The following is a 12,132-nucleotide window of genomic DNA, read 5'->3' as shown; positions in this document are numbered from 1 at the left end:
GCCACCGAGAAGGCACTCTTGGTCTCAATGTTAAGTGATGTTCCCCTATGTATGTAAAAAGTAAGCAAAATAGATGAAAGATAGGCGAATTGTCATGCTAAATTTTTTATTGTTCCTCTACGAATCCATTGATTCATTATTTTTTTCTCTAAAACGTTGAGTAGGAAATTACAAGAGACCTCATTTGTTCAGAGTGAATCAAACTTTCTCTAAAATATATTTTTCCGCTCCGCTCCGCGTCATTCTGTCAACTGCAGTCTCTTGCGGAAAAGTATCACTTTCGACACTTGTTAGGAAAATAACTATTTCCATGGCATACTAAGAATACGGAAAATATTTTTTGGGAAACAAGCTTGAGAGATGCTTAAGCGGTAGCTTTTCCTACACCTTACATCTCGCAATCATACAGAGAAACACCAGCAAAAACTTTTTGGAGAACCTTTTCGCTTGCTCAATCTCTATTTGTCAGTTTGTTGGTTTTTGATGGAAACACTCGATTAGTTTGTTTGCAACCAAGTAGGTACGTATTTATTTGCACCTTGTTTTTACTTCTGAAAAGTTTATACATAAATCAAGCTTTCATAAGTAAGAGGCAGATTTTTAGAAATGGAATATTTTTCGAAAGATGAAAGTTGAGAGCTAGTTCCGAAATCCGAATGCCATAAATTATCAGTGAGTTACCTATATTTATCGTTTCTTGAAGAAATTATGCAATAGACACATGTGATAAACATTAATAACTGGAATCACTTCTGAGACTCCTAATTTCCGAAGTGTTTCCAATATTCCAACCTTAATTTAAAAAATCTTATTTTAAAAAACAAAAAACATGCCTGTAAACATTTCGATGTAATTTAATTTTGCTAGACTCGTGGAGCATTTGTGGAAATCGTATCACTAAAAAATAAAAATAAAAAAAAATTTTGCATCTCGAAGAGTATTCGCCAGATGACACTAAAATTTTTCAAATACCTTCGAAACGAACACATCTTTTTCGAAAAATAATAAGTTTTCATATGTGTTCCCAATTTTTACAAGAATATTTCAGATTTCAAAAATCTATAATAATGAACTGTGAACTGTGAAATTTTTGTGGGACTCTTATTTGCTTATAGAAACCCTCTACGTAAAAATTTCCCTTCGAAATAATAGATTATTTATCGTTTTCCATCTACAGATCTCTCATTACGCTGTATGACTTCTATATGTATTCAGCAAATTGAATTTCGCCTCTATTGTATGGAACCCCCACTACAACACCTAAAAAAAGAAACTACTGAAATCATTGTTCAATTATTCTAAGCTTCATTTGATTCATTCTTATTGTACTAATAGTGTAGAATTTATACAAGATGTGTTCATATAGCAGCCTATCCACATCTTGTGAAGATAATGGACCACACTTCGTACATATTGTCCTGAATAAATAATTTTTTCTCTTGTCTACAGGGTACGCTATCTCTGAGTCTCTTATCCAGCATAATTTTTCACTGATCAATTGTGGAATGATAAGAGAAACTGAAATGAAAATTTTCAAATGGAACGTTTTTTCAGTCGAATTCGGAGTATTCGAAAGATAAAAACGTTTAATAATTGTGGTGTAATTTTGAATAGCCAGATATGTACTACATTGAGAGCAGTTATTTCTTGACAGATTTCAACCAAAAATTATGTAATTAGTGAATATAGAATCACTAAATATTGAACTATGAAAAATGAAATGATATACGAAACGAATTTTTCAAAATTGTTAGTAGGTATACATAGAGTTGAAATTTTACTCACTTTTTGAGTCCGTCATTGTGAAATTTTTGCAAAAATTTCAACTTCATAACCCAATAAATTTTATGATTCTGAAGACGGCTAGCAAAATCTTGCCGAAACGTTGGGGAGAAAGTGGTAATAGCCCAATAAATCCTACACGTATATTTTGTTGTTGTTGCAGAATAACATGTTTTCTTGGATCCTTGTATCTTGTATTTGTCGTTATTTAAACAACCTCGAGGAAGATTCCACCCAGTGAGGTTGAATTTAAAACCGAACACTGTACGAAAAGTATTATGCAAACAAAGCTTCAAGTTCTCTCAGTAAATCATTTTGGAGTTTACAGTCCTTCCAAGAAATGCGTTTACCGTTATCCTTTTCTGCTTATTCAGAGTTGAAATTTTACTCGGATGTCACGTTTAAACTCACTTTTTGAGTCCGTCATTGTGAAATTTTTGCAAAAATGTCCACTTATTCTGAAGACGGCTAGCAAAATAAATGAGTAATCTACCATAATAAAACAATGACAAAACCGACAGAAATAGCTTCGGGTCGGCAGCAAATGCTCTGTATAATCATCTTATATAACCTATAACTGAAATGCCACTGTGAATCTGCGTCGATTGTCAATTTCGAAAGCAATTTACTGTATCGTGTTTTTTTTTTTTCGCGTTGCGAAGTTATTTTCTTTTATCGGCCGTCTTGTAATTTGTTCGACAGTATTCTTTTCTTTTCTTGATTTTATTCCATTATTTTCCTCATTTGTGGATTGCTGTGATTTTTGCAATTTTCTCATGCAAGGTTTTCATTTATTTTCTTTGCATGGCCGTTCAATAATGCCATGTTTATGTCTTGTGAATCAGTTCATTGCTGATCCTATTGCCTGTCTTAGGTAGATGTTATGGATTCTTTTCCTTCCAACACTACGCTGCGTGTGTTATTGTCGCCCTTATTACCTACTGTCTTGTATATTCTCAATTCAACTCTGGAAATGGACTAGTTGAAATCTAAATTGAGAAGTGAACTGCATGGAACATGCCGTCATCGATCGAAAGAGAAGTAGGTAGATCAGTTTCTCGCTTATTTGACGTCATCAGTATCACCTGGCTCAAATCGATGATGACAACCAAAATGAAATGCAGAGCTTATATTAATTGCATTTTGGCTGTACTGATGACGGCAAATGAGCCTAATACCACAGACAACCTGTTTCTGCCTACTATTCTCTCAATCGATGACGTCACGTTCTATGCAGTTCACTTCTCAATTTAGATTTCCACTGGTCCATTTCCGGTGTTATTATTTATTATGACTTTGTTGTTCCTGTTCAGTAATGAATAGAGAAAGCTTCTCATTCTTCTAGCGTTGATATGTTCATTTGTCTGATATGGGCGTTGAAATTGAGTTTCTCCTCGAATATTACTCGTAAATACTTGGTGAGATTGGGATGCTTTTTAAGTTTATACTACTAGTAGATTTGCTCGAAGTTTTTTCATAATGAAATAGTACAACTGGATTCACTTTAATTCAATCCATCTATCTAGCAGGAAGCACATAACCTACCAAAGTAGATCATGCTATATACTTGTTAAATTGCTTAAATTGGCTATTATTGTGGTGTTTGCACAGGTACCTACTTAGCAAGTTTTGTGTTTGGAGTTTTCGACAAATCCCAACATTGAACCTTGGCGGACTCCTGTTTTTATGCCTTTATCTTCTGATTCATCCTTTTCGATATTTATGAACTATAGGAACTTCCTTCCGCCCAGAAGGGCGTAGAAGGGGCCACATATAACATTTTAAAAATACATAATAATCAATTTATTAATTATATGAGAACACCCAGTTTTATATGAATAAGTATACAGTGGGCTAGTCCTTGACTTGTGAAAACATTTTTACAGAAGATTCCTGAAATCAAAAGAAACACTTTTTCTTCGCCATTTTTTTCCATTTCTGCTCGGTTCAGAAGATACAGTTTGTTGAAAATCCATAAAAGATTAATTTAATAACATATATGAACCTCTTGTTTCTGGCGCCACCTGTTAGGATGGTACAGTAAAAAACAAAAATTATGCTGAAATTGATGGCTGATGGGTGTAGCTGCATTCGGAGAAAGCAGATCGTGGCCACTCCTGAATGATCGTGATCAACATTGTGTTCTGTAGTGATCTACTGCGTCCGACATGAATAATTTCCGTTTCAGCTAACTATCAGGCAACTAATTGAGTGGACTCTTTGAAGGAATCAGTTAATTCCGATTCGTTAGCATCAACCTTAATTTCGATGAACTCAGATAAGTTTCGAATATTGCAGGCAAAGCTCAGGAAAAAGTTCGAAAGATCACGTTATGATGAAAACGTTTTTATAAAACATAATCGAACTAAAAACTTCAATGAAATAATAAATCATTCGAAAACTAAAGAATTAATTTCTAGTTTTCTGTAAAATAGTTGCATAATGAAATGGATTCGATCGAATATGATCGAGTGAAGAGACAGAGAAATGCTCGGTGATATCTTCCAAATATTTCTGGTAGTTCTACACTACAAGAAAGTGCAGTGGCTTTGAACATGGTCGTAAATACGAGGAAAGAAAATAGAATAAGATTCTTTTTAGCTTTAGTTCTTCATTAAAAACAATTTCGCAATAAACAACTGATGCGAATCTTTCTCTGATTTTCCTTTGGCTAGTTTCACAGATGTTTGTCTGGATTACTAATAGAAAACTTGAAATGTGCGGTATAGAATCATTTACAATTGTTTTTTCGAATTAGTACATGTACCGTGAAACGGAGCGCTGAAGCTTGTTTCTCGGTACAGTGACTATATATACTCCATTCTTTTTTATGAAAGCACTCGGTTATTGGACGTGGAAATTTGACACATTCCACACTGATACGAAAATGTGAGGTTATGACACTTGTCGAAACATTTTTGTTTTGAAATCAGCGTTATGTTGTCCGTTATACGTAAAAGTTTCAGTAATTACGTATTTTCTTCAAAAAATAAATTAAGTCGAAAATATATATGTTTAACATGACTATAAGTGATAAACATAACTTACGTTTAAACAAACTGGTGAAAGGGATTCCTTATCTAGTTATTTGCATAGAAAGTACTAGAAATCATTTTTTGAATATATCTATTTTCGCAATGGGTGAAAATTAATTTGATGACAAATATAATAATATACAGTTGCTTGAGAAGAGTTAATGTTGGTTATCTTCTTTGGCTAAAGGTTGAAGACCTTACATCAGTTGTCGAACAGAAACCACTTGGTAAATCCAAGTTTCGTCAAGAAACACAAATCTTCACACACAAAGATTTATATTGTATGAAAGTAATTTTGTCTGAAACGATGTCCGTCTCCCGTTATATTTTGCATGATTAAGTTGTGTGTGTCAATAGGTACTGGTACTGAGTGTTCATTTTTCAAATTATAATCCCAAATTTGCCGTTGCAGGTATTTTCTAAAAATAGACTTTCTGTTCTTTTCTTGCCAAAATTCTGTAGAGAATTTCTGGCTCTTACAAACGGCTTTATATAACTCTGAATATTACATTTTTATATGGATTTTCAACAACATGTAAAGGATGGTAAAGGAAAAAAGGGTTTCTTTTGATTTCAGAAATTATCTGTGAAAATTTGTGTACAAGCATTTGAGTATTGATATTTAATACTTAACGGTACAAGTCAAAGACTCACGCTTCATATATAAAATAGAAAATGAAAACGGATCATAACAAAATATATATTATATCATAGAATAAAAATAAGTTAACAAAAGGTATAAATAGGGTTTCAACACAAATTAAACCTCACCAGTATTTAAAACATAAATATCAAATGAATAATATATAAATTAATACATTTAAATGAATTATTAAATGTCAGATTTGAAAGAAATGGTAATAAGATAAACGAAAATATACAAATGAATACTGAATAAAATATTCCTTACAAAATTGTCCGCGTTGTGATTTTGGAAATTCGCTACTCTTTCAGTGATCAAACTCTTTATAGGAGCAGACCGTTGGAATGAAATCGGTTTCAGTTTAATCATTTCCTCAGTAGGACAAAGTCTTATTATTTCTTCCACTGAGTAAATGCTCAGATCGTTTCCACCGATTCGTGTTAAGAAATCGTGAAAAATATTTTCAGACTGCATCCTTTTCAAACCAAGTTTATAGTTACAAATCAAATTCCGCCCATAAATAGGAATTTTTTTCTTGAACATAGGAAATTTTCGCCTATGAAATTTGGCCATTTCATTCCTGGTAAGAGCATTTCTGAAAATATTTGCCAGGGTTCTGTCATCCGAGGACAAGACCGTGAATAAGGATACTTGTTTTTCGTTCCCCAGTTGACGGCCATTAAGTAAGCAGAGTTCAATCTTACACGACCTCACATATTCATTGATTTCACGGTCTGTCCTCACGCAATTCAAAAGTAGGGGATCCAAATCGAATCTTCCCTTGAACTCCTGGACAATCATATTTTTCACGATTTCTTTCACTTTCTTCCTATCGCTCCGTATAATGTAGTCCAAGAACGTTGAGTTTGCCCCATTCAAAATGCACGCATAGGCTCCCTTTTCCATAAGGAACATCAAAAAATTCGCAGAATGGTTTGAACAAGCTGCCACGTGAAGCACGGTACCAAATATACCGTCTTCCTTGTTCAAGCTTCCACCATATTTCAAAAATAATTCTACGAGCTTCTTATTTCTAGGCAGGGAATTGACTGGTAAGAGTCTCATCAGGTTATGAATTGGTGTAGATCCCTTTGAGTCCTCTGTATTTGGATTGTCCATTTTTTGGAGCAGGAGATCAAATATATCCATATTCACTCCTGCTCCTTTAGTACAGAGGATATGCAGGGGTGTACATCCATATTCATCCTTCGAGTTAACATCCGCTCCGCTTTCAACCAGTGTCTTGACTAGATCCATGGAAGAATGGATACTGACAGCCCAATGCAGTGGAGTTTGCCCAGCTTCATCTCTGGCCTCTACGTCCGCCCCATTGTCCAGGAGGGTTTTAATGATATCTAGCCTTCCTGCTTTTGTAGCTTCGTGTAAAGCTGTCCATTTTCCATTCGTCCTCATGTTTATATTTAACTCGTTCCTACTGATAATATATTCCACCACGTCTTTCAATCTTCTACTAACGGCGATATGTAAGGCAGTACTTCCTCCATGAAAAATGTTTATATCTTTCACGAACATAAGAAAGTTGATGATCAAGGCAGAATCTGTAACAAAATAATGTTGAGAAAACGTTGAATTGATGTGGCCGATACATAAGGAAAATCCATATTTAAACTAAAAACAGAAATATATAATTTTCACCAACATCTTTTACTTTCACCCATCTGGAGATGATATTGTGATAGAGAAGTTAAAAAAAAATAGTGATAACAAGAATTTTTTCCGATAAAATTTTCTTAAATATTTTTTGTTTCATCATTTTCCACTTTTTTTTCAAAATAGGCAAGAGTTTATAATATAAATTATAAGGGTGTATTTAAAGGTGAGGCTTTTTTTAACAGAAGGTATAATATAACTGGTTGAAATGAAGCGTTTCACCAAAAATCACCTATACAAAACTTTCAAAATGACAAATCTAAAAACAAAAATTAATTAAATAAATAATAAAATAATTGAAAAAAATTACTGAAATAGATCCTGATACGACCCTAGACCTTTTGTTAGCTGAATTATCACAAAGCAATGGAAAAAACTTATCGATTCGACCATGTGGTTTCGTTTAGGATATTGGCACGTTTTAGCGCCCTAATTTTAAGCTAATGATTCAAGAATAACAGAAGAAATAAAATATGACAGTTTCAGCAAGCCGAAACAAAAAAAAATGGCCATAAAGGTCACTAAAATCAGTTTTTTTGAATTATCTCCTCTCCTGGGATTCAAATTGTTATCGCATTCAACATGAAAGTTATAGAGCATAACATTTTCTATGAATTTTGTCCGAAGCAATTTTTTCTACTTTCGAACGTTTTTGAGATATATGGCGATAAGTGTATATTAGACTGTGATTCTACATCGACCTTGGATTTTCGTATTTCTGGCTAAGCTCCTCGCCCTTATCGCCCTATTACTCGGAAACTGTTATAAAACTGCTGCAGTTCATTCATTCATTGCTGTATCCCGTTACCGGAAATAAATCTACAAAAAGAAGAAGAAGAAAAAAAAAAAAAATAAATTCGAACAGACTTGTAACTTCTTAGTGCTAGTTGCGATTGTGTGCCCTCCTGTGACTAAAGAGACCCAACCGTGACCTGCAGATCCTTCCACACTCAGGGCATGGATAGTCTCCAACCAGATCTGGCCGCCGCTGTATCCTTCTCGATTCTCCATTATAACTGTGGACCAAAGACCTCCACTGTGACCTGTCTAACGCTAGTTGTTCCCAGTTATGATTAGCATTAACTGATTTTAGGGATTGATGTAGTGTATCCTTAAACCGCTTACACTGGCCTCCTGGTTTCCGGGCTCCCTCAGTGAGTTCGCCGTATAGAGCTATTTTGGGGAGTCTTGTGTCTTGCATCCTCAGAATGTGGCCGCTCCATCTGAGTCGGGCCCTCGTTACTTGAGTCTCAATTGTTGTACAACTCGCGCGCTGCAAGACTTCTGCATTCGAAACTTTGTGGAACCATCTGATGTGCATTATCTGTCTTAGATGACGTTGCTGCTTCTGTTCAAGCTGTTTAATATGTCGCCTGTAGGGAGTCCAGCTTTCGCTTCCGTAAAGAAGCGTTGGGAGGACCACTGCTCTGTAAACAGCTGTCTTGGTCTTCAGATTGAGGTCGTGATTTTGGAACACTCTGTCCTTCAGCTTCCAGAATGCCCGTGATGCCGAATTGATACGGTTGTGTATTTCCGTGTCAAGGTTAGCCCTAGTATTTATGAAGCTTCCCAAGTATTTGAACTGCTCGACCTGTTCTAGAGTTTCATTGTCCAGGCTGATATCTGTTTGAAGGCTTTCTGGCGGACTTACCAGGATTTTGGTCTTGTCAATATTGAGTCTAAGGCCTAAAGCTTCGTATATATGTTTATAGGTGTCCATCATTATCTGTAGATCCTCTGAGCTGCTAGCGATGAGTGAACAGTCGTCTGCATATTGAAGTTCCGTGATAAACTTGGTACGGGTTTTTGCTCTGCTGCAGACAAAAGTTGCAAAGAATTTTATTATCTACAGCTTTAAAAAAGAATACAGAAACGATTAGAGGTACAGGAAGGGAGATAATTAAAAAAAAATGCCTTATTATTATGAAACTATCAGATTAAGGAAACTCCCCTGATTAGTGTCAGATTAATGAATTTTTTGTATGCTCCCCAACTATTACTATGAACTGATAATTATGAGCCCGAGATTTTTGAATTGAACAATTAAATTGATCAAAAAACATCAAAATAGCCGTTGAAATGAAATATATATCAATAACAATCTATTTTAGATTAGTGAATTGTGCGAAATGATGCTTACGCATAGCAAAATAAGTAATATCCGAGTCAGAAATATGAACAACTTACCCTTATGTCGTAAAATCCTCTGCATAATGGTTTCCCTGCTCCTACATTTCAAAGGATTTGCTCCATGCTTCAGAAGAAGGCACATCACTAACTTGTCCCTGGAACTATGACGAGTCTTGTCACCTACCAATAATTCTAAGGCAGTTTTCCTCTGATAACTCCAAGTGTCCACACTGAAATCCAAATGCGGCAGCCTATTCTCCAAAAAGTCTGCCACATTTTCGACGGTCCAATGACATTTCACATTCTTGACGAATTGAACAGCTGAAACGTTTCTGTAATTGTACTCCATGATGTTCAACGAACTTGGGAAATAATTTAATTTAGAAAAATAGTTTTGGAATGGATCTCAAAAGAAAAAAAGTGAGCGAAGATTCTTCACAACTAAAACTTAAGGTATGAACTCTCTGAATCCCGGTTTTCGTTTGAATATTCTTTTTTCTGGCAGTACCCTTTATACAAGCTGCAACTCGTTTCGGGCATGGAATCCAGATCTGCGCAGGTACAGAGTGTAAAATGAAATTTGTTACCTGTCGGTACATGTGAATCACTACTCATATTGTAAATAATGCTTGTTCTTTACTTCCACTTCTTTTACGACTATACCTATTCTAAACATTTATAACAGGTACCTTTTATACGAACCATTCGTTCAAGTCTGTTGAAGATAAGCATCCCTGCTAGTTCTGGGTAAAAGTATTTAACAACTATTGGAAGTGAAGTCATACTTCCAGGAATTCTCGACTGTGAAAGGGTAAAATTCTTCTACTAATGATAAGCTGGAGCAGAGAAAAAGTTTAAAGTTTTCAGGGGTACCACGGTTTTTTTTTTATTACCGTTTGATATTCTAAATATCAATTATGACTATTTCGAATATAGGTACAGGATGTGAATAAAAGCTGCGGAAAATTTTGTATGGTGGTTCCTTGTCAAAAAGGAGGGTGGTCTCTGAGCCTCTGGTAATATACAGTTCATAAAAAAGGGGGCGATTTTATGCGACCGAGAAGGCACCTTGGTCTCAATGTTAAGTGATGTTCCCCTTGGATTGTAAAAAATAAGGAAAATAGATAAAAAATAGGCGAATTGTCATGCTAAATTTTTTATTGTTCCTCTACGAATCCATTGATTCATTATTTTTTTCTCTAAAACGTTGTGTAGGAAATTATAAGAGACCTCATTTGTTCAGAGTGAATCAAACTTTCTCTTAAATATATTTTTCCGCTCCGCTCCGCGTCATTCTGTCAACTGGAGTCTCTTGCGGAAAAGTTTCACTTTCGACACTTGTTGGGAAAATAACTATTTCCATGGCATAATAAGAATAAGGAAAATATTTTTCGGGAAACAAGCTTGAGAGATGCTTAAGCGGTAGCTTTTCCTACACCTTTCATCTCGCAATCATACAGAGAAACACCAGCAAAAACTTTTTGGAGAACCTTTTCGCTTGCTCAATCTCTATTTGTCAGTTTGTTGGTTTTTGATAACACTCGATTAGTTTGTTTGCAAACAAGTAGGTACGTATTTATTTGCACCTTGTTTTTACTTCTGAAAATTTTATACATAAATCAAGCTTTCATAAGTAAGAGGCAGATTTTTAGAAAAGGAATATTTTTCGAAAGATGAAAGTTGAGAGCTAGTTCTGAAATCCGATTGCCATAAATTATCAGTGAGTTACCTATATTTATCGTTTCTTGAAGAAATTATGCAATAGACACCTGTGATAAACATTAATAACTGGAATCACTTCTGAGACTCCTAATTTTCGAAGTGTTTCCAATATTCCAACCTTAATTCAAAAAATCTTAATTTGAAAAACAAAAAACATGCCTGTAAACATTTCGATGTAATTCAATTTTGCTAGACTCATGGAGCATTTGTGGAAATCGTATCACTAAAAAGTGAAAATAAAATCTCAAAAACATTTTGCATCTCGAAAAGTGTTCGCCAGATGACACTAAAATTTTTCAAATACCTTCGAAACGAACACATCTTTTTCAAAAATATAATGAGTTTTTATATGTTTTCCCAATTTTTACAAGAATATTTCAGACTTCAAAAATCTATAATAGTGTGAACTGTGAAATTTCTCTTCGGAATAATAGATTATTTATCGTTTTCCATCTACAGATCTCTCATTGCGCTGTATGACTTCTATATGTATTCAGCAAATTGAATTTCGCCTCTCTTGTATGGAACCCCCACTACAACACCTAAAAAAAGAAACTACTGAAATCATTGTTCAATTATTCTAAGCTTCATTTGATTCATTCTCATTGTACTAATAGTGTAGCATTTATACAAGATCTGTTTATATAGTAGCCTATCCACATCTTGTAAAGCTAATGGACCACACTTCGTACATATTGTCCTGAATAAATAATTTTTTTTCTCTTGTCTACAGGGTACGCCATCTCTGAGTCTCTTATCCAGCATAATTTTTCACAGATCAATTGTGGAATGATAAGAGAAACTGAACTGAAAATTTTCAAATGAAACGTTTTTTCAGTATTCGAAAGATAAAAACGTTTAATAATTGTGGTGTAATTTTGAATAGCCAGATATGTATTACATTGAGAGCAGTTTTTTCTTGACAGATTTCAACCAAAAATTATGTAATTAGTGAATATAGAATCACTAAATATTGAACTATGAAAAATGAAATGATATACGAAACGAATTTTTCAAAATTGTTAGTATACATAGAGTTGAAATTTTACTCGGATGTCACGTTTAAACTCACTTCTTGAGTCCGTCATTGTGAAAGTTTTGCAAAAATGTCAACTTCATAACCCAATAAATTTTATGATTCTGAAGACG

General features: G+C 34.5%; 1 protein-coding gene across 1 annotated transcript; it reads right to left on the bottom strand.

Annotated features, from left to right (window-relative positions):
• Nucleotides 1–1,201: 1,201 nt before the first annotated feature.
• LOC123321027 (putative ankyrin repeat protein RF_0381) lies at nt 1,202–10,092 on the bottom strand. The gene is made up of 4 exons (XM_044908530.1): nt 9,951–10,092; nt 9,319–9,582; nt 6,165–7,019; nt 1,202–1,260 (listed from the first exon to the last, which is right to left on the bottom strand). The coding sequence occupies exons 1-4, from the start codon at nt 10,042–10,044 to the stop codon at nt 1,202–1,204; spliced, it is 1,272 nt and encodes a 423-aa protein (XP_044764465.1). The 5' UTR covers nt 10,045–10,092.
• Nucleotides 10,093–12,132: the final 2,040 nt, after the last annotated feature.

The sequence above is a fragment of the Coccinella septempunctata genome, chromosome 9 (assembly GCF_907165205.1).
Source record: "Coccinella septempunctata chromosome 9, icCocSept1.1, whole genome shotgun sequence".
Lineage (NCBI taxonomy): Eukaryota > Metazoa > Arthropoda > Insecta > Coleoptera > Coccinellidae > Coccinella > Coccinella septempunctata.
The sequence above is the reverse complement of the archived record's forward strand: the minus strand, read 5'-3'. Positions and strand labels throughout refer to the sequence as shown.